General features: G+C 40.3%; 1 protein-coding gene across 4 annotated transcripts in view; it reads right to left on the bottom strand.

Moving 5' to 3' along the window:
* abr (ABR activator of RhoGEF and GTPase) overlaps nucleotides 1-23,233 on the bottom strand; it is a 124,830-nt gene that overhangs the window by 33,068 nt on the left and 68,529 nt on the right. For all 4 annotated transcript variants that reach the window (XM_038708302.1, XM_038708303.1, XM_038708305.1 and 1 more), the window contains 10 exons: nucleotides 21,538-21,590; nucleotides 19,416-19,556; nucleotides 19,185-19,306; nucleotides 17,016-17,184; nucleotides 14,217-14,336; nucleotides 13,871-13,946; nucleotides 13,606-13,710; nucleotides 9,485-9,559; nucleotides 3,978-4,075; nucleotides 3,742-3,873 (listed from right to left, as the gene is read on the bottom strand). In XM_038708302.1, the coding sequence (XP_038564230.1) occupies nucleotides 3,742-3,873; nucleotides 3,978-4,075; nucleotides 9,485-9,559; nucleotides 13,606-13,710; nucleotides 13,871-13,946; nucleotides 14,217-14,336; nucleotides 17,016-17,184; nucleotides 19,185-19,306; nucleotides 19,416-19,556; nucleotides 21,538-21,590 (1,091 nt within the window). The remainder of the gene's footprint in view (nucleotides 1-3,741; nucleotides 3,874-3,977; nucleotides 4,076-9,484; nucleotides 9,560-13,605; nucleotides 13,711-13,870; nucleotides 13,947-14,216; nucleotides 14,337-17,015; nucleotides 17,185-19,184; nucleotides 19,307-19,415; nucleotides 19,557-21,537; nucleotides 21,591-23,233) is intronic.

Below are 23,233 nucleotides of genomic sequence, written 5' to 3'. Positions count from 1 at the left end.
AATCTGCTGTCATCGTCTGACAGCAAAAATAATCAAAGTCTCCGATTGTGCCTGAAGTCAAACCATGTGTACAAAACATTTGTTTAGCCAGAGGCCAATCAATGCTTACAGAGGAAAAATATCTGTGACAATATCCAAAGAAATCACACACTGCAGGTAACGCTTTTCTTTAACTGGCAACTTTGGGAGCTGATACTGATCAATTTTGAAAATCGCCTGCTTGGAGACATTTAAGAATCCATTTGTGTTGCCAGTTTGAGAGACAGGGAGTGTAACCTTGACATTTTTGCCATTTAATGGAGGATTAGCAATGTGATCTTAGAGATCAGAGGTTATCTGCTTGGGGGACGTCAGTTTGGGTGATGGGCTGGAAGTAAATGGTGGTATTTCCCCCCGTGGACAAGCCAACATGAGCGTGCTACTGTTGGCCTTTCTCTTGTGCTTTTCCTGCACTGTGTTTGTGAGTGTGTGTGTGCATGTGCTCACTGGTGGACATCACAAACAATATACCTCCTGCGTATAAAAGCATTCCTTATACAGAAATTACTGCATCAAAAATCCTACAGGTTTCCTTGGCCACAAGCAAAATAAAATCTCTGGCCCAGATCATAACATCTTCTGATGACAGAGGCGATCAACTTTCTCATCGGTAACAAAGTGAAGTAACAGCAGTGGGTAAAAAAAAGAACACTTCCAGCCCAATATGCCCATGTACGGTCAGTCAAGTATTCCACAAGTTTGTTAAATAAATCAGAGGGTCTCCAGAGAGGAAAGCAAAACATTGAAGGCTCCTTCTAAAATCAGCTTCACCAAGAAAGCAAACAGCTCGGGTCCAAGTGAAAGTCTCTTTAGGTATGCACTCTGGACTGTACAGTAGACCGTTGTCCCTCTGGCAAAGTCTGTGCAAAAACTGTACAACCCTGCCATATCCATATGAGATATCTGCGTAATGTGACGAAACATCAGTCCTACCATGTCTCTGAACATCATACGTGAGCACTGTGCGGCCAGATAAAATACTCATCATGGATTCATTCATGTTTAGTGACAATAAACCAAATCCAGACGGAAGTGAGCATTCAACTGTAGCTAGGCAACAATAAGATCAGCATATTGATCGATGGTATCCACAGCAAAATTCACTTTGTTGTACCTGACAGACGCAAAATAGTTGGCAAATCATTAGCCGAGAACGCTCGTTAGTTAATGGTGGACTAAAGGTTGCAGCTCTACACAGGTTATGCAATCAACGGAGAGCTGCCTGGAGATAATTTTTCTATCTGTTAAAGAATATTCTTAGGTGTCTTAATTGATGTAACAGGGAAAGGTAAGACAGTCTAGCTTGGAGTATTTAACTGACCCCACAAGTGCTCACTGACCTTCCAGCTCTAGTTATTTCTCTCATGTAACTGTCCTTGTTATGGAGACGTTAGATTGATATGGTAGAGATATTAGCTCAAGCGTCAGGCTAGCATGGGAATCTTACACGGTTGAGTCTTACAAGAATGTTTACAAGAACTCACTGGCTCCACAGTACAACTCAAGAGTACAACCCATGGATAGAATATATTCCAATATGATGAAGCATTGGAGTCTAAACATCAGATAGATTAGTTGCTCTAGGTTAAGGCCAGCTAAAGATGACCTAATAGGCAAACCTACAGGCACTAAGGGGAAAGACAGAAACATAAAAAGGGACAAATTCGATGTGGACATTCGATGTGTTCACATGTTGTATGCTGACACTGTCTCCCCTCAGCCGGGCTCAATAAACCATGATATGTTAAGTCTTCATCAGACTCAGTTCTTCACAACTGAACCTGGCTCATAATATTTCTTCAACACTATCCAAATTTCTTCCTCTACCAACTATACACCCACAATCCCAACCACCCTCTCTGCAGTACACATGCACACGCACACACAATTCCCATCCTCTCAGTCTGGGATAGAACATGCCATTCTCTTTCTCCATTTCTATCCCCCTCTCTATTTTCCCCTTCTCACAGTGAGCCAGCGAACATGTGGTGTATTTATTTTGGGTTTTTTTTGGCTGCTGTTGGCTGGAAGTGGATGTTCCCAGCAGCAGCAGCGTTTGTCTCTCAGACTAGCAGCCATACCAGCGAGGATGGGTTTTACTGTCATATAAGATAAAATGCTGAACCACTGATGAACGGTCCACTTTAATTAAGAAAATGGATTGAAATGGTATATCATTCATCTGTATGGTTCTGCTTCAAAAACTTATTGTAAAACAAATTACAAAATCAATTCTCTGTGACAACTGAGGAGTGCCTGTTCAAAATGGCACACTACCCAACTAACTAAATGTATAATTATAAGAATAAGTCCTTTTTCTGCCCTAACAATTACTCTACACACAGAAACATACATACATGCATGTGCACAATAATTCTTTTAATCCTCTCATAGGTCAGCCAATCTTCCAGCAGGAGCCAACTCCTGACCCAATTAACCCAATCACACAGACAAGGCATGGTAAGGTTAACTATTTTCTATCACACTACACTGAGAAGAAAAGACAAATGTCCATGAGTTCAATCATTCCCACACAGAAGATGTTTCTATTAATTATTTTAGAAACATCCAAGCTCATAATACGAATAAATCTAATGACACGTTGATGCATGTGGATCAACAAGAGAAGTATGACGTATGAGTGTTGCACACTTACTCTCATTCCCATTTACTTGTCAGAGGGAATCAAAGACAACCCTGAAGGACACAAAGCATCAAACTGAATGAGAAAAGCATGGAAAGTGGTGGCGACAAACAGGAAATGCTACATCAAATATGTCGTGGGTGTTTTTTTTTCCATTTGAAGACTGTTTGAAAGATATACAGCAGGAACTTGGGTCTGAGGAAAAACAACATACCGACTCAATATTTTTGAGATACATCCTTTCTTTTAAAATGCAACGTTATATGAGTGATTCATGTTTGCCCCACTTTCTGTCAGACAGGATATTTGTATTCCCAGTGCAACTTATCACTGATACTGCTTTTACCTGCGAAATGTTATTCTACATGCAGCAGCAGTCAACAAATGTTCAAGTGATTTACATCTTCTGTAAAGTTTTGAGGACTTAAAAAGCATCAGAAGCATGTTCAAAAATAACCTCCTACAAGCACACCTCTGCCACTGACACATAAATCACTTGAGAAAAACATGAGGATATTAACTGATCACAAGAGCAACTAAAACCCTCAGAGTTGACCCAAACTCAAAAGCCGAAGCTCCATCGAACAGCAGCAATTGGACTGAATTTCAGGGGGAATGACAGAAGTCAAGCTTCACTTGACCAAACTGATTTTCCTATGAAGTTCTGAAAAAAAAAAAAAAAAAAAAAAAAAAAAAGATTCCTGTGTAGGCTGCTCTGCAAAACCTAAACAACGACGCAGAGTAGAGAACAGCATTTTGCCATAATACCAAGAAACCACAGACTCCACTGTGTAGGCAGGATCTAGTTAACAAGACTGAAAAGGATTTTTATGGCAACGTTTCTCACAACAAAACAGGGGAAATCCCCCTTAAATAAACTCTCTTTCAGACTATTAATCCAGCCAGCATCATTAGAGGCCACCATGACAAAACTACTCAGTTGTGCGAAGAGCCTAGACAGCTAATTAAAATGAGACACGTGTTGGGAAATGTCCCCAAGAGGATCTCTCTGTGTATGGTTTGTTTCTGTGATGGCCTATCAGCAGCCGCCCTCTTACCTGGACTTGCCCTTTGCCCATGATCTTGTCCACAATCTCGTTGTCGTCCTTGTTGAGCATGCTTTTGTCGTAACACTTCTCATAGCACAGGATCCGCAGGTACTGGGAGCCCTCCAACTCAATCTCAAACTCCTGTTGAATAACACAGATCCGGAAAAATGAGAATTAAACTTTTGCTATTACATAGTGACAAAAAAGAGCAATGCACAGTAAAAGGAGATATCTTGGCGACTAACTTCATTCCACTGTGGCTCGGCGGTGTCTCTGAAGACACGTGTCTTGGCCTTGCTGACAAAATATCCATACGAATCCACTTCAAGGGTACAGTATAGATCTAGGAGGAGACACAGAAGGTGGACAGATCCATCAAGAAAACTGGAGCCTTGGTAACCACAGAAAAGCACTGAATAAACATCTCTTGACTGATTTGTCCTTGAATTTTAAATGAATTAAATAAATTTGATGAGACATATTGATCACATATTTATCAACTTGTAGTAAAAGTACAGACTTTTAGTGGATAATGATGTCAATGTATGGAGATAATGTTTAAAGGTGAACATAATTAGGCCCGTAGTATTTGTAGTTAATTAGCGGATTCAGTGGACTTTAGGCGTTAGGAGGTCTATTTTTGAATGATGATGCGTCAAGCAGCACAGAGCAGATCGAACCAGGCAGGAAGTCTGACACAGAACGGCATAAAGAATCCAATCCAATTTTCAAAATAAAACACCCTGTGGCGACTCCCGATTGTAAACAACAACAATAAACACTGATAAAACGGACACAAAAAGAAATAATTTAACTACGTAGCCAACTTAATCACTGTAGAAGCACAAAAAGAAAAAACTAATGACCAAATCAACAAAATCTAAACATGTCGGCAAAATCAGGCAGGCAAAATGCTCTGATTCTGAAATGCTCCTTGTGGAAAATGCAGTCTGAAGTTGACGGAACGAAACGGGGTCACAGAGAGCTGTGAAGAAGGTAGAAGAAGCACAAAAAGGACAAATTAATAATGGTACCGTGCAGTGGAAAAGGGGCTTAATATAATTACTTTCTCTAAAGTGTCATCCACACCTGAACCCATTTTCAACTAGAAATGTTTTAAAGTAAAATTTTGCTAGAGACAGATTTCATATTTCTGGTGTCAGATATGTAATGACTTCACTTAAAAGATAAAAAAAAGGGTCACGTTCCATCATGTGAAATTGCCGTTTAAATAGTCAATATGTTGCTAACACATCAATCTGCGGCCTGTGTACACATTCACCCCCCCCCCCCCCCCTTTACATCCTCATACCACAGCCAGCGCTCCCCTGGGATCAGCTCACACTCAGTTCTTACACAGAGCAATTAAGTCTGTTAATGTGTTTCTTCAAATGGTGCTGTAGCGGTTCCTGCAGACCTTGCTAACGGCTGTCTCTAAAGTGTCTATAGTATGCCCCGCAGCCTGGTCCTGGTCCCTAGGGTTAACCTCCATCTGACAGCCTGATGGATGGACGTGCTGCTCGACCTTTCACCAGGAGAGTCACACACATGAATCTCATGCAAATGAACACACTTGCAGAATGACACAGAAAATGTTTATATAGCAACATCAAAAGTAACAGCATCATCAGAAATAACAGCCTGACCTGTGCCTTGGTTAATGTTATGGAGATACCACTGAGCATACCACCTGGGTGAGCTATGAATGACTGGAGCAGACATATTCACAATATGTAGCTATATATCACTCCATCTGGTTTCATTCCTTCTTTGTTTGTTTTCTCAACATCCTGAAAGGCTCTGGCATAATTACTCCCAATGAGGAAGAGATTAGCAGCGGTGTATGAGGGAAGTTCAGGGGACAGGAATTCAGTGTGAGCATCAGGGGGGTATTTATGAAATGAAACAGTTATCATACACTTCCGCAATATACGGGAAGATAACAGCTAGTAGCCGTCACCTCTGGTTTGACATCCAATATCCAAAAAATACACAAACTACCTGTCAGAGTCTGCTTCAGTGAAGAGATCGGATGCCATTTTGGAAGTATCGAAACTTTCCCAGCTAGTTTATACTGAAGCACAGATTTGTAATTTGGTTTGGCACTTTTTTTATTACTGCTGGTTGTGTTCAATTTAGAAAAAAGGCATTTGTTTGAGACACTACTGATTTAAACCTCTCTTTTTCCATCTGGCCGAGAGTGTATTCATAGTGCTGAGCAGCTCTCCCAGCTTTCTCTGGAAGTTGATTTCCTCTCCATCTGAAATGGGTTCATGTGCCCAGACCTAATATTCAAACAAGGCCAGAGCGAGCATATTTAGAGAGGTCTTTTTGTGTCCTCGCAGTGGATCCAGGAGAACTTTCAGAAGTAGGACAGACTAAAAGAGGCCTGGAAATCCACAAGTTTTCATTTTCCTGGCAGGTCACCATCAGGCTCAAAGTATGAGGGGGATAAATTGGTCAGCATGAGGTCTCTGACCCCTAAATGTAGGGGTTAATGGATACCATCCTCTTCCTTCTCACTTAACTAAGGCCCACAGCCCATGTGGTGTATATGTGTTCTTACAGAGGAGGCTAATCTTCACCCGGGGCTGTGTTGAATGCAGGGTCAAACTGCAGGTTCACACAGAATTAGGAGACAAGTGATTATCAGTTAAACTAAGACTAAGTGTCTATACGGCTACAAGTTCCAGCCACGAAAACATAAAACTGTCTGTATGTTTCGCTTGAAGGCTTCAGGAGAAAATATTCTTCCAGGAGAACAACATAAGGAGGAAACAGGCATAATCGAATTGTTTTCATAGAATCCAGAAGGAGAAACTAATAAAGGCATGGTGAACAATGAATGAGAATGCACGCAGCAATGGCTGGTTTCGATTACATTCAGAAATCACCAGTCATGAGAACATGTGAACAAATAAGGCAGTGTTTTGCCTCTCATTTTTAACTGTAACAGTGGCAAGTGATAAAAACTTTGGTTATGATTCAAGCGTAAAAAGCAAGTTTATTTTTTTGTACGGTAGCATCTGCACTAATATTCCATTATTAGTTACTGTATACACAAATATAAATGGAATAGTGTTTAGTCTCTTTAGGTGTTGTTGGACAAGCTCATGCAACTAACTGCACATTACTGTAGCTGTGCTCACCTATAATGCCCTTTTGATTTCTCTCAGTTTTAATAACTGTTGCAGTTCAGTTTGGGTCTGTACGGAGCACGAGGAACTGCAGTTTTACAGCATTAAGTTGGAGCAGCTGTTGAATACATATAGCGGGGGGGGGGGGCAATGCACAGTGTCACTTGTTGACACTCGGACAAAAATAAACCAAGAACAAAGTGAACATGTTTTCCACCTCCCTACTAGGTCATGTTTTCCACGATTTTTCGATTTTTTTTCCTTACAGAGTTTTTGGGAGATGCTCAACTCCCCGCTCCTTCCTCTGTGACCCAGTTTGACTACTTTGCCCTGGGCTGAATTTATAAGCCCCTTCCCACTAGGCGGAGATCGTTGTGACATAAATAACACAGCTCCAATACTATATTGTACTGCATGTGATTTTTTTTTTAAATAAAAAAAAGGAACAAAAAGAAGCCATTGCTGATAATTACATGTCTACTTAACAATTGGAACCACTGAATAATGACTGCTATTTCCAGTCATTACACATTTCCCTTCTGATATGATAATAATTACCATATGCATCAACAGAAAGCATATACTGTACACGCACGCACACACTAAAGCAAAAGAGCAGCAAATTGCTTCAAAATCCTTGTACAGCACACATGGCTTCAACACAATGACAAATATCTTAAGCAGAGACAATGAAGGAGACATCAACAACATAACTCAAACCACATCCAACCTTTAACACACACAGACAAGCTGAATTACACAACATCTACATAAAAATGCAAATGTGATCCCATTATTAAGCTACATCTGGAGTAAGTGGTGTAATTTTAGTAATTTGTGGTATTGGAAGGAATTACACATGCAGAAGAAACAGTATTTTGAGCACAATGTCTCCCATCAACTCTATGGGCTGTTTTCAAAAACATCTGGATATGAGAAAAATCAGAAATTCTTCCATGTTTATTTATATATAGAGATAGATCGCTAGATAGCTAGATAGATAGATGGACAGAAGAGATATTTTCAAAATATGGTGTTTGAGCTTGATATGTGCAATGAATCAACTTTAAAAGAATTCATCAGTACTCTAAACCAGAAGATGCAAGGCTTAGGCACCATGTATGACTAATACTGCACAAAGACAACTGATAAGAAAAAAATTTACTGTATTGAGCAGCCAAAGTTTGCATTATTTAAATCTATTAATGCCATGATAATAGTGTCATTACTTAACATAAACTTTACACTTCAAATTAAGTGTTTAAGTTAAATGTTAAGTCTTGGAGATGGAGGTGGGGCCCAATGTCTTACACGCTGGTCCATAATCTTCCATAGGTGTTAAACTGGGGTTGAGTTATTATGGCAGTTATGGACTAACTATCCAGTACTGTGGTTTTCTTTCTCATATTAGATAAATGCAGATATGCTTTTAATTAATTCCATGCAACACGTTTTAAAATCGGGATATCCATGCTGTCTGACTGCCCCTGGCTTCCTGCTCCAAGAAGCAAACATTTAAAGTAACATATTATTTTATTTTGACAAACTATTATACCAGCTACAAGGCTTCTTTGTCAGTTAAACAGAGTATGTAACGTTTGTTTGTTTTAGGGGTTAAAATGGTCTATAATGGCCATTAGCGTCATCACCGCCAGAGTGCCCCTTTAACAACAGCAACACATCACCTAGCCCACACTACTTTCATTGCTTGCATGCCACACCCTGGCTATAAACGCTTCACTGGACACAGTGACATCAAATTCTATCAGTGAAACTACCTAACTCCCCCCCCACACACACACTCTACATTTTTAAACCCTTCAGCTCTCCGCACTCCACAGAAGATCAAACAGGCTTTCAGAGGAGAGAGCTTTCCAATCCATTACCCAGGAATTTCTAGCAGGCCAGCTTTCATATACTGAAGGCTGTCATGGTAACTGAAGAAATCACATTTCTTCATCTCTGTCTCGTTTCCAGATATTTGATATTTGAAATGGTGCTTGTGCAACAGGGCACAAAGTGTACCGCAGCACCAGCTGTCCACTACTGACACGTCTAAACTCACACTCGGGTGATGATAAAACACACAGAGACACACAGGGCTGTATCTGCACACATTATAATACAAAGCAGCATTTGTGTAAAGAAAACAATATCAGAGACAACTGGCATTATGTTTGCCAGCAGTTCAGTTTCAAAATTGTCCTTGCCTGCTGTGACTGCTTTTAAACATCCTTTCTCTTTCCTTCTAATGTGATTTGAGTGTGTTTGTGTCATTTGTGATGTCTGCTAAAAGGAAAACAACCACAGAAATTCCACTGTGGCTTCCATTTCTCCTCTAAGACTCTCTGTGTCGCTCTCTCCTGTCTTCTATACTCTTATCCTCCATCCATCCATCCATCTATCTGGCCATCTCTGTATTGGGCCACAGTCTGGTGGAAACTGCATGTGCAGACTGCATTGACTGATGGATGGATCATGTGTTTTGTGGCAGACACGTATATGCAGAGCAGCTATGTGTGAGGGGATGCTGAGCTAGTGTGTGTGCACAAGTGTGTGTGTGTGTGTGTATGGGAGAAAAAAAAATAAAAAAAAGGTGTTTTTGGACGACTTACTGGCTGACTCCTTGAATCCTTTGGCAGAGTGGACGATCACATGCAGAAAGCCGTAGAGGCCAGGAGTCTCCTCATCTGGAAAACAAGCACACAGAGCTGTTAGTCCAGTGCCTCGTGTAAATATGGCGACATACTGTATTTAAAGAATGGGAGTATGTGTGCGTAAAAAAATTATAAACAGTCATTGCAAATTATGACTTGTAAGCTACTCATGCATCCAGTCTGTGTGCCACATCAACATTGTGCACGGGAGAGATAGATTCACAGATGGACATGGAAAGAAAGGAAATCACCTCCTGAGCACTACTGGATCTCTTGATGTCATTTCAGTCACATCTCTGCTGCAGATCTTACTGGAATATTTCAGCACAGTAGCTTAACTTATGCAGGTCTCTATATTCTCTTTTGCATCGACAGCGTAACATCACCTACAGTAGTCCATAATATACTCGTCTAATATCTCTGTGACCGTCACATCCTGTTGACTGCTTCTCACATTAGTCATGGACCGTTTTGCTCTACAAAGACGTTCTTTTAGTGACTAACTACATTTATACTACAGATGGAAAATAGCCTTTGGGGTAATTCTGGCATATTTATATTGCTGAAAAGCTAATATGTTCATTGATATGCACTGTCCCTTTTAAATAAAATAAAAATATAAAAAAAATAATATCAAACCATTGGCAACAGTTCTATTAATTTTTTCTAATATTTTGGGTCACTAACACCTCGACAGACACTTAATTTGTTATGTTTTTGTCGGCAGATTTCTGAAAGCAGGATCTTAACCCCAGCTGTGTGGTTTTTTTTAACTCCTTGGTAACACTTTTTGTGAATGAAACCTGGCCACAAATGCAGCAGAACAGGCAGCCTTATATGGCAATTTCGGGGCACAGATTCTGATTATTTTCACATCTCACGAACGTGCATCTCATCAGGGAAAGAAATAGTAAGAGCGAGTTAGGATAAGAATACGTTCTTGCTTGGGGCCCATTGTGTAGACACCACCTTAACTTTTACTTTTAAACTGTGTGCAGGCCTGAATGTCTTAAACCATTAAGAAGTCTTGAGGAAAGCAATTTATTTGAGCACAAGTGAAAACATCGGCTTTAGACCTCATATCAACAAATATTCTTCTTCTGCCATAACAACTGAGCTGACCGCCGACTGGATATTCATGGGTGGAGGTTTGTTGGGTGGCCTGATATGCCCCCCCGTCCAGCTGACAGACACATGAAGGGGATCCAGTCTTGCTTTAGTTGAGGCCTGTGAAGCCTGGCTGTTTCCTGCTAATTAAACTACGATGGAGGGCTGCAGGACTGTTTGGAGCTCTACTGTAGGCGCCTCAGAGGAGAGCAGTCAGGGGTTAAAGGTGAGTGCGTGTGTTTGTATATAAGCGACAGGGGAGTTTAACCGAGACAAGGTTCAAACGTTCAGCTTCGGGGTGGCCTATATGCTGCTTTGAAAGCAAAAACTGGGATCAGTCTCTTTCACTTCACCTCACTTGAACAATAACCTGTGGAAATCCATTAAGGAATATGTGCTAAATGATATTAACAATTCTATCAAAGTCAATCAGACTTTGATAGAATTGTTGAAAAACTGATTGACTTTGGACTCCTGCAAGCCAGGCGGTTAATATCTCTATACTGGAAGAAAATGGATGTACCCTCAAATCATATGTGGGTGAAGGAGATGGCATCATGTATTGTATTGGAACGACTCACTTATATTGTTAGAGGAAAGGGAAGAAATTTTGAAGAAATATGGTCACCATTAACTGAGTTTCTAAGACATTATGAAGGAAATAAGAAAGTAAAGCTGACTGCCGAGTTGTGTTTTTTTTTTTTTTTTTTTTTTTTTTAATCATTGTCTTTGTTACTCTGTTATGTGATGTTTTTACTTTTTACTTTGGGGATTAAGTTGTGAAATATTAAGCTTATCAAATTGTATGCTTGTCAAATGTATCACTTGTTTGTTTTGTTAAAATTCAATAAATATAATGTTCAAAAAACAATTCTATCAAAGGAGTCAAATGAAAGTGTATTTAAGGGTCTCTGCAATATCATTCATCATGTTCGTTACGAGAAACATTCCTTCACCAGCTGGACTCTATTTAAAACCCTACTGTGCTCCCTGCTTGACACGTCACTGAGGTGTGTGTATGTATGTATGCGTCTGTGTTTATGACGTGGAGCCGGAGCTCTGTTTTAACACACAGGGATATTACTTCCCTGGGGAAAGAAAAGGAAAATATCAACAACCTGAAGAACAACGGACCTGTTACATAGTAGAAAGGTGAGGGTTTAATCAAATCCGCAAGGCAAGTTAACATCTACGTTAGTAAAAACCTCCTGGAATCCGTCAAAGCAGTTGTTAGCCAAACTAGTTTAATAATGAGCTGAGGGAGAAGTGCATGGTGAGAGATTATAAAGCAAGTCAAACAAAGTCTGCTACTGATACAGATCTTATTTGGAGCAACTGAATGGAGAAAAGTAAATCTTACATTGTTTTTACAGTTTAAAACTCAAAATGCTTATTAGAATTATAAGGAGACATTGGCATTTTATTGATTATTGATTGAGAAATGTTCATTTGAATAACCTACCATCATGACTTTCAAGGCAAATATCAATCTAAGGGATTTGTCAGTTAAATCTGATCTTTCTCCAAAAACCTCTCACAGACTCTTTGATCTCCTTTACAGAATGAGGACTATAAATTTGGAGCACATTCGACATCCACAAAGTGGCAAATTATTAAAGCATGTTCCGCTAAACAGCCATATATATGATCTTCTGCCCTTGCAGTACAGTATGCATTTGAAAAAAACTTCTTCTTTTCTTAATTTTTTAACCTGGGCTCTCTATTGTCCCATATTTTGGTGTGGAAATGACTAGTAGGTATAAAAAGTTTTGGAATCCATGCAGTAGATGGCTTGAACCGCCTGTAGGCCGGCTGCAACGTATTCTTTCGGGGTAATTGTGCCCATCAAAGTTACGTCCACAAAAAGTGCTACTTTTGGACACTGATCACTACAAGTGACTCCCGGGTGATCCTTTCCATGATGTTGTCAGTCGAGGTGTCTGACAAAAGAAGCAGTTTTTGTGGACGTAATTTTAGTAGAAGTAAGAAATTCGTTGCAGCCACAGCTGGTTTCGACACCAAAATATTTAAATGTAAAATCTGAAACATATTAATGTAAATTAATTGGAAATTGATATGATGTTATAACTAAAGGAAAAACTGGGTAAGTAGCCTGAGCATAAATGACGGCGAAAGCACCTAACACTCTCAAAGAAAAAGCCTCAGTACTGCATTTCACTGTTCAACTGGAAACTGACATCTGAAGCATTTCAGTGCAGGGAACACCCCAGCAGTGACTTATTGTGTCCTTCTCAGCCACCAGAAAGCAAAATTAAATTAAGAATCTCTACAATCACAACTGTAAAGGTATTGGATGTCAAAATAATGGCAAACTAGAGCATGGGATAAAGATACTGTTGTAAAAGACAGAAACATGGATCTTTTTTTGTATGACGTGAGAAAGATTGAGACAGTGCCCCTTTCAGTGTCTTGAAACCTCACGGTCAGCTCTGTGGTTATGCATGTGTATTGTGTATGCACGGGAAAGCAGAGACCCTTGTGGCATTTTGGGAGGGGGGGGTCAGAGTAAGTTGGCCAGATGGCTTTAATGTCACCACCAGCCTCTGAAAGCGGTGCAACGCGGAGATCTGGAGCAAAAACAAACATATAGGAGCTGAGAGCTCAGCGCAGGCCACCGCCGACACACTGCGTGGCATTGACTGCTACAAGCTAGATGAGAAACATATTGCAACCTAGATTCTCTCCTGCAAGGCCCCCCTCTCTCATTATGTGGCTTTTTGTGCTGAGAGTGTAATAGATGCTTTTGTGTGAATCTAAACTCAAAGCAGAGAGGAGAGGAAGGAGCAAAGGGAATTTTGTGATTGCAGGAAGAAAAAAAAAAGAGAAAGCAAGAGAAACTTACAAAGCATCCAAACATGAGAGGATAAAGAAGATATTGTGTCTTCTTTGTGTGTGTGTGTGTGTGTGTGTGTGTGTGTGTGTGTGTGTGTGTGTGCGCGTGTGTTTCTCACCGTCTTTGTTACTGGTGACAGGAATGTTGTGGACAGTTCGGAGTTTGAAACAGGAGCTGGTCAGGACCTGGAGCTCGACGGAACTTAACACACATGTCTGGAGATCTGGAAAAAACACAGCAACCACACAGCTGTGGTCAAACTTTCACTTTTCTGTGGTAGAGCATGTAAAGAAGTGGTTTCAAGCCACTTTAAGATGAAGCACACAATGTTTTTTAAGGACAGAAACAGTCAATGGAACAATTCAACTCAAAGACAGTGTCACCTTTCTTCTGGAGTTTCTGGATGCTTTCCCTCCACTCTGACCTCTCGTAATCTGAGGAGAGGAGGAACAGGAAGCTCTGGATACACACAGAAAACCACACCATTAGAAAAGTATTGCAGATTTGTTACAGAAAATGGAAAACACAAATGTATTTAAAAACCACTAGAAAAGCCAAGATAATCCTGATGATCATGACATTTTTATCTTGGAAAGCTAAATCTAATCAAACTCTAAATCTAGTTTATCACAGACTCTTTTGAAAGGTACATGTCTCCCTCCAGTGGTGAGACTCGAGCATTGCAGCTACATGGACGCAGAGATTGACAGGATGGCAAGGGAAGATTACCTTTCCATGTTTGTTGTGGATGCGGAAGGGGATGGTGGGGGAGTGCAGGAGCAGCCACGACTCCTGCTCATTCATCTTCTTCCTCAGACGCTCCACGCGACTCTGACCCTTCGGTGCTTTCTAAACACAAAACAAGCGAACAGACAGAGAATCTCATTTAGTGCTGGAATTGATACCAGATTAATTAAGTGATAGAGAGAAAGTGAAAAACTAAACATTGCTGTACAGCCTCTATCATGTCTAAAACAGAGGTTTTCAAGAACCGAAGGGGAGGAGTGAGGGAGTACTCCTTCTCTGAGTTTTCTTCAAAATCAAGGCGAAGATGCAGTGGATGGACACATGCCTGTGGGGGAACCCGGGTTTGATTCCCACTGCGATACATCCACCAACGTGTCTCTGAGCACACTTAACCCCTCGTTGTGCCAAGCATGCGACCTCTGACATACAGCAATTGTAAGTTGCTTAAGATAAAAGCGTCAGCTAAATGAGTAAATGAAAATGTAATCCAGTGATAGCTGTCTGTACATCTATAGGTGCATTGCAAAAAGAACTTTCTAATATTCCTGAATCAAACTTGAATGTTGCCAATTTTTCAAAATGTGAACAATCATAGGCTTAAATAAAAACTTCATGCTTCAAGTTATAACCCACAGCTAACTACTAAATACTAAATATTGTCAGAATTTGAAAAGCCCTTCACTAAAATATGAGGCGTTCTTCTTTTTTCTTTAGTCTCTTGTAACCACGAGAATAAAACTATATCAAACGAAGGAAACACCTTCATTGTAATTTGTCGAATAGCTAGAGCTGCAACGATTAATCGTTTAGTTGTTGACTATTAAATTAATTGCCTACTATTCTGATAACTGATTAATCAAAAAAAGGTCAACATTCTCTGATTCCAGCCTCTTAAATGTGAATACTTTCCAGTTTTCTGAATGATTTTGGGTTGTGGGGAAAAAAAGGACATTTGAAGACGTCATCTTGGGCTCTGGTAAATACTGATTTCACAATTTTCTGGACCAAGCAGCTAATCTTTCAATCTAAAAAACAATCAACACTGACAATAATCATTAGTTGCAGTCATTCGTTTTCTTACAGCAAAATATGAGGCTATTTTCATTTTAATGAGTCTGATTCTTTTACTCTACTTGAGAAGATTGTGCGAGTTCATAGCTGGTTTTGCTCCTGAGGTTTATCAGAATCTGTATGTTGTTTCTCTACTCTCAAATCACAACAGGAGACTAAAATGTGATTATAATGTGAATCAAGTGTTTGTGCATCCACTCCTTTGATTTGTATGATCCTGGATCATAAAAGACGTACTAAAATTACATTTTAAACTTTCAGTTACTATCCAACAGCTTTTAATATAACGGAGAAGTAGACTGTATAAACATGAGTATATTGTGAGAACAAACTATGGTACTGATTTTGTTTCTAATTTACACAACATTTTATAATGACCTGTTAAAACAGAAATGGAAACAATGCTGTTATCGGCATGGTACAGGGGTACCAAAATCTTTGATAATATTTGCCATTTTACAGGAAAGACTGTGGATAAGCTCCTGAAAGTGAGCTCGGTGCTCTGAGATTCTTGATATATAATTCAAGGATCTCAGATTCTTGTCAGTACTGAAGGAAAACAAATACACACATCCTTCCCAGCCCTTGCCAGGAAGCAGTGAGTCAGAGCCTGGATACAATCAGCTGCCCTGGCCTCCTCTGACTCTAAATACCAGCCGTGGTCACTCACTCTGCCCCTGGTGGGCGAGTTTAACACAGTGAGAGGGGAATAACAGGAACTCTCTGCTCCTGAAGCTGCGGGGGCGCGACTGGCATATTACTGTACATACTTGGAGCTTTTGGAGGCTTGTTACTATTGTTTTGATTGTTTCAGCACTGACAGGGATAGACAAGAAAGGCTGATGCAATGCCAAACATTTGCCTGTGTAAGTGTGAAGCACTTGGATCACTGGTGCAAATCACAGTTGAATTTGGATATCAGGAGGGAGGCACATTTTTTTTACTTTTATTTAAGAAAGAAAATTGTTTTGTTTTGGGTTTCATGTTTTTCCCCCAGTCTAGGATCATACATGTTCGGCTCTTACTAGTTTTGTCTGTGTTTTTAAGCACTCACAATTGCAGGAGTTTCTTGACTGTCCAAGACAAACAAAGGTGCGTATGAAAAGTACAGAGTTAAAAGGTACAGTGGTTCCAATAAGGAAAACTAAGTCTTCCACGAAGGTCTGCGTATGCCATGATAAAGACATAGATCACTATCAAAGTTTCACTGGACATATAAGTCGAAACTTCCCTCCTGAGTCACCTGTTTGTGTTTCGGTTTCTTAGAACATGAAGAACAATTCATTTTAAGGAACCTGGAAGTTCCAGCTCAAGGAAAAGAGAGGTTTCTCGGACTGATTTTAAAAGAACCAATTTCCTAATATCATGTGTACCTCGGCACCAAATGTTTCATATGTTTCTATACATGTACAAACACATATTCTTCTGTACTCTGAGTGAACACTGCAGCATCAGTCTAAGTTTTCGATATTACACAAATGTGTGGTTGTGATATGCCTTCAAAGTGAATCCCAGCAGGTTTAACCGTCACCTATCAACACACAGTAAAATGTGGTAACATTACATCTACTTACTCTTACTCCATCTACTCTTTTGCATCAATACTTGTTTCAGTCCCCTGTCTCAGTGTTAAACCCGTGCTAACTGGCTATGTCTTTCTAAGCTATTTGAATACTGTCTCCACCTGCCAGTAAAAACCAACAGGATTACCTTCTCCTTCTGTATCTCACTCTTTAAGACTGAGATCTTGATCTTCATCTCCTCGATCTCATGCTCTGGCAGGACTTGGATGCTGTGGCAAGAGTCGGAGTCGTCCAGAGTCTGGAAAGTCAAGTCCGCCAGAGGGATGTACCACTTGCACTCATACTGCTGATGGCGACTGTAGATGTACAAAGAGGAAAAGGATGGATGGATGCAGGAGTACAGGGATTCAGAAGGAGAACATGAAACATAATTAGTCAAAGTCATTAAAAAAAAAAAAATCACCTTTTTTCACCAAATCAGTTGAGGACACACAAAGATATAAAGATCTACTAAACAAAGGCAGTGAAAAAAGTATGACATGATGGCCATTTTCCAGACATGAAAAATTAAAAAGGACACACTAATAATTTAAGAAAGCTTTGTAATGCCATAATTAATGTATCTCTGGTCTAATTTCGACAAAGCATTCTTATTGAGAGATGATTTGACTTGTTTTGCGGTGGAAAGACATTACTGTAATGGATACACATCACTAAATAAACAGGTTAAACATTGACTATTTTATAAAGAAAGAAAATCACATACTAATAATAAATGTATTACTTTACAATTCAAAATACGGAATAATTTTCAGCCTATTCATAGTCACAAAGCTATATTATTGGAAATGATGAGCTCTCAGCAGAGTGCTACTTCCAATGGGGCTGAGAAGATTGATTTTCATTGTCGCTAATGAGCTTTTCATTAGCATTCCTGGGTGCTGCACAGACAACTCATTACCAGCACGACATCTTGATCAGAAGGACAATTTGAACAGCTTTATAATGACGATTCATAGTGGTAACAAACTTCTCATATGTTAGGTCTAAATTTTTTTATTTAACAAGATTAGTTTCAAATAGATTATTGCACATTTCTAATGGCCATACACCGGATGGTTTTAGAGGGAAATGGGTGTATTTTCTGGAGCGTACCAAAGTGAGAAACACAAAATGACACAAGTCTGCATTTCACAGTCAGTAATATCTTCTTCTTTGCGGGAAAACTATTCAATATCGCAAATTCTGATGAAAGTACAGTATATTTTACCAAGGACAGGAATGACAAGAATTTATTTTAACACCGAATTGACTTTTGGAATCTGTCGTTTGGACTTCCAATAAAAATGTATTCACGGACATCAGCCGCACAGGAAAGATGGGCTATTCAGTTATTTATCAACCAAGTACATTCATTTTACACCCCTTGAAGCCATTCCCGAGCCTCTGATTCCCCCCTTGTGTCTCAATGCTCTCTGGTCTTTTGGGAGATGTCTTTGTTTTACAGACCATCCATTAATTTTCTGTCTAGTGCACTCTCACATGTTAAAATACACAACCAGGAACATTTGACATGACTAATTCCAAAATAATAAACTGAGATAATGATTGGATGCAGTGGGATTAAGGATCCTCAGCGACTTAACCCAAGGTGACTGAGTTTCTGGATGGTTGCTCTGCTCTAACTGTGTGTGTGTAGCATGTGGGCGGCACACGAAGATAACACTACAGACCATAATAGTCTGATTTACAGGGTCTGGTAGTTATGGCAACATTGTGTGTTCCTCCAAGTGAGGGGTGGCTGCAAATGACACACAGACGGTGAATGTCAACTACAATGAGATCCAATCAGGCTAACAGCGGCTGCCATGCTGACGAAGCGAGTGACACGCAATCCCATAAATGTGACGCTTAATCTATGGACATGTGTCATCTCACACACACAAGCTCAAATGGAACGGCTCCTGAAACACACAACCCCCTGCTTGTACTTACATGCACTTTTCTGAGTAACACCGTCATCCTCACAACCTATTCACCGTGTATATCTGCTACTCTCCTCCACTCTTCAGGCAAAATGCCTGCTAGTCTTTCTCTTTGTTAGAGAGGCTTCAAAAAGCCCTCTCGCTTTGCAGAGCCAGAAACAGAAAGAGAGACAGGATCTTTTGTGAAGTGCCGGTGTCATCCTTTCTGGTTCTGTTGACGTGCTGATGTGGAAGGAAAAACGAATGACGTGCAGATAGATAGATAGAAACATAGAGGGGATAATCCTAAAAGAGTGGACATTTAAATGGCTCTGTGGTGAATACACTGTTTTGATAATCTGGATAGAGAGGAAAAGGTAAAGCGGACTCACCCGACAGAAGTCTTTTTCATCTTGGCACAGAGCAGCAGATCGGTAAAGAGGAAGACGTGCCGTAACTTTCTGGAGTTTTCCGACACCTCCACCAGGAAGCCATCCTTCACCAGCTGACGGGCCTAAGAGAACACCTGATGTCACTTCTTGTTGCGCCCTCAACGCATACACAATGCTGATAACCTTGGCACGGGTGAAATGCCACTTGGATTTACTAATAATCACACACACCTCTCCCTTGGGCGTGGTGACAGCAGTCCTGCGAGGGTCAATCTCCTCGTTGATGGAGGAGAGGAAGTTCTGAGAGATCCGCAGAGCGTCCTGCAGGAGGGGGAAGTCCGGGTGGTCCTTGGGAGTGTGTTTCAGTAAGTCCTGCAACACATGCACAAACACACATGTTTACATAGACGCACACAGTCACGGTGTCTGCTACGACACATTCAGCTTTACTCTGGTAAAATTTGAAAATGTCTTTTGACATTAAAGTAATTTTGACCTTATACTGTATATTGTTAGAAATCCATTTTCCCTTTCTGACAAAAAATCATCCAAGCATAAGCAGAAGTTCTGATTCAAAACATAATTGCACAGCACAAACACAGCTTTCTTAAGCTATCTCATTTCTTTATTTTTACTGAAGATGCCCTCATCAGTCTAGCAAGATGATGAACAGGACAGTTGACAACAGAGGCCTGAGCAGCTGTCTCTCTTTCAAAACTAACACTGCCAATTTTTACCTTATTTTGCATGAATAATAAGAACATGACCTTCATAGAAACACACACACACACACACACGGACACGCACACACAGTAGCCTCAGATGCACTTGGCATGTTGTTCTGACAGCTTCATGCAAACGTAGCCATGCTTGATTGGCAGTTTCCACTTAATTATTACTCATCCAAAGAGGTGGGCTTATTTTGCCCAGCAGGAGACTGATAAATAACAAAAAGCAGGCTTTGACTTCTCAGCACTTGGGTTGTTGTGTGGAGTAGCTAACCAAGAATTATGATATGTAAGAGTCAAAGTTTTACTCTCAAGGGTGGATTTGTTGTGAGGTCACCAAATTATAACAACAAGACATATTTTCTCACTTAACCTCTATTGGTATCTGTCCATGCAAATTTAATATTTTCGTTTTATTCAGTGGTGAAATAAGTACTTATATCCTTTAAGTACCAATACCAGCATACTCCATTACAAGTCCTTTTGCCACGGACATGCTCAGAGTATTATTATATGGGTCTGACAACAGTATCGAAAGGATCCTTACAGAGTTAAACCTTTCTTTAAGAGAAAGAGCCTTTTTGTTTAAACAGAAACAGTCACTATATCTCTCTCGTCAAAGCCACCAGACTCCTAATAGTAATTTTACCTCTGTGGTCTCCCACTGACTCGATCAGTTAGTTTGAGTTATTGTGCGACTTTGGTGTTTTTAACCCTTTAAAACTCCAAAGTCACACATTAACAAACAAAAACAACGTCACAACACAAACAAACTAACGGCTGTTTCTGGTTTAACAAAAATAATCTTGCTCTTTTCTCTTTAGAGATCCTTTCTATAATGTTGTTAGACACTTGTAAAAACAATCTGAGCCTCTCAGTGGCAAAAGCAAGCACTTTAGTGGACATACTTTGACAGGGCACAATTGCCAGGATAACGATGCACGCCTGTTTATTGATGCTGACTGCAGCGTGCTCCCTCAATATTGGACCAATTTCAAAAAATGATGTCCTAACAAGTCACATAGACACAAAAAGATAGGAAAATAAGGTCCAGGTTGAAAAATACCAAAGTTACTCTTGAACTATCTACCAGTGGTCAAAGAATTGGTTCTGTGGTAAATTTCCCTTGTGACATATTATGTGATATATTATTATATACAACATTACTAGATTGTCAATACTGATGCATTAATACATAACCAGCATTTGACTGTTGTAGCTGCTTGAGGAGGAGCTACTTTTAACTCATTTAAATGCGGTTAGCCAGTTTAGTCCAGCATGATTCCCAACTTAGAGGTCAGGCCCTTTCAAAAGGTCATAAGATAAATCTGAGGGTTTGTGAGATTATTAAAGGGAGAGAAAATAAGAAAAAAAGTTCTGCTACACAAATTTGTATTCATTCTCTAATATTTGCTTTTTTGCGAAATATTGGATCTTTTTTGCGTCTCAAACAGTTATTCAAATGAAACCATGTGAGACGATTAAAGAGAAATCACTCTTTGGTGGAACTGACAACTCATAGACATCACAATTGTGACAGGGGGCATCAACCAGACAGGGTTTTTTGTCACTAATTTGGGTGAAATGATCCTTTAAAGGCGTGGAAGTGCAAGCTGTGTACTCACATGAAGGACCAGGGTGCTTCTGGTGACACGGTCAATCGGCTTGTAAAGGAGAGCTGTGGGGGGGAGAAGAGGAGGGCTGTGAGTAAGTGTTGCTTACACACAAGTCTACTCATGCACCCACACACACACACACACACACACACACACACACACACACACACACACACACACACACACACACACACACACACACACACACACACACACACACACACACACACACACACACACACACACACACACACACACACACAGAGGAGGTCACAGTTCCACAAGGACAAAACTTCCCACTCAGCTCACACCAAGTTAAACACGACACTTATATTCTGACTGATGACTTGATTCTTGGGTTGATGACATTCAACGTGATGACCATCCACACTGCGGTGCTACTTTAAGCAATACACGCAGCTGACCCTGACGTTTGATCCTCATATGAAGGGGAGCAAGATAAAAGACAGTTTCCATGTGGGAATCAACAAAGGTGATATTATTGTTTGTTTAAGAAAAACTGTATGTGTGTTGTTCTATAGATTGAAGGTGGGGGAATGCAGCAGTTTGTTACTGCACAACAATGGGATGGAGACACACACACAAGTTCGTAGGCAGGCTGTTTAAAATGCAGTCCACCTCAGAGGTAGATGCTGCAGTCTCCTCTTGGTTTGCTTTGGCTGCTACTAGGTAAACTACAGCCTGCCTGGACACTGGACTTTAAGAGTCTCAATGAAACACACAGATGCAGACATAAACAGTACAAATTAATGCATTGTATATCTGAAAAGACAGAAATGTGCCCAGAAGCCACCGTTCCTGTCTCTAAATCACAGTTTAAGCATGCACCACCACAACTGGCTGATTTCCCCATGGGAATGCTTCGCTTCTGAGGTGGTGTAAACAGCAGCAGGTTTGACATACATGACAGTTGTAGGTGAAAAGCTCCCACAGATAGGACAGAGGGAGAGACAGAAGCAAACAAAAAAAAGACTTATACAGAGGAGATGGGCAGCAGGCAAGATGACAGACGAGAGATCCCCTAGGGAGTTGTGAATAAGGAGCAAACTATAATAGATGAGAGAGAGGGCTTTTATTCTGGGTTTCCTCCATTAGACCCGGTACCAGCAGACATCTAATGAAATGCCAAAAATGTCTCAAGGTCTCAAAATAATAATGCCACTGGTGTCACAAAGCATTGTAAAAAAAAAAAGAAAAAAGTATAATATGGCGTATGCACAAAAGAAAAAAACGTAAGGGTATGCAATAAAAACAAACCAGATCCACAAGGGCATAAAAATCCTAAAACCAGCTGACAGTGTTCCACTCAGTGATCAAGCTTTTCTCCATTTATTACAGTGAAATACTTAATGCAACTGATTTTTAAATCGAAGGGAAGAAAAGCTAGCCAAGTGAAACAGAGAGAAGTTATGTGCCTTCTGTATGCAGGGCAGGTCGTCCCAGACAGACAAGGCTCTGCTCCCACAGAGAGTTAAAAACACGGCTACACCTCCCATAAAATGTTACACTTATCTGTTTAAACCACTGAACATTGCTCCCTTATATTGTACAGTAGTGCAGCCATGTTATCTCACTCTTCTTCTCTCCCCCTGTACTCTCACTTTTAAGTGATCATTCTTTCTTCTCGCCTCCTCCTTCAGCTAAAAGAAATGAAAGGGCGAGAGCAGAAACCGACAGGGAACAT

Source organism: Micropterus salmoides, unplaced genomic scaffold (genome assembly GCF_014851395.1).
Source record: "Micropterus salmoides isolate LMB-PRFRI ecotype aquatic unplaced genomic scaffold, ASM1485139v1 Ms_hic_scaffold_9, whole genome shotgun sequence".
Lineage (NCBI taxonomy): Eukaryota > Metazoa > Chordata > Actinopteri > Centrarchiformes > Centrarchidae > Micropterus > Micropterus salmoides.
This window is presented reverse-complemented; position numbering and strand designations above follow the sequence as displayed.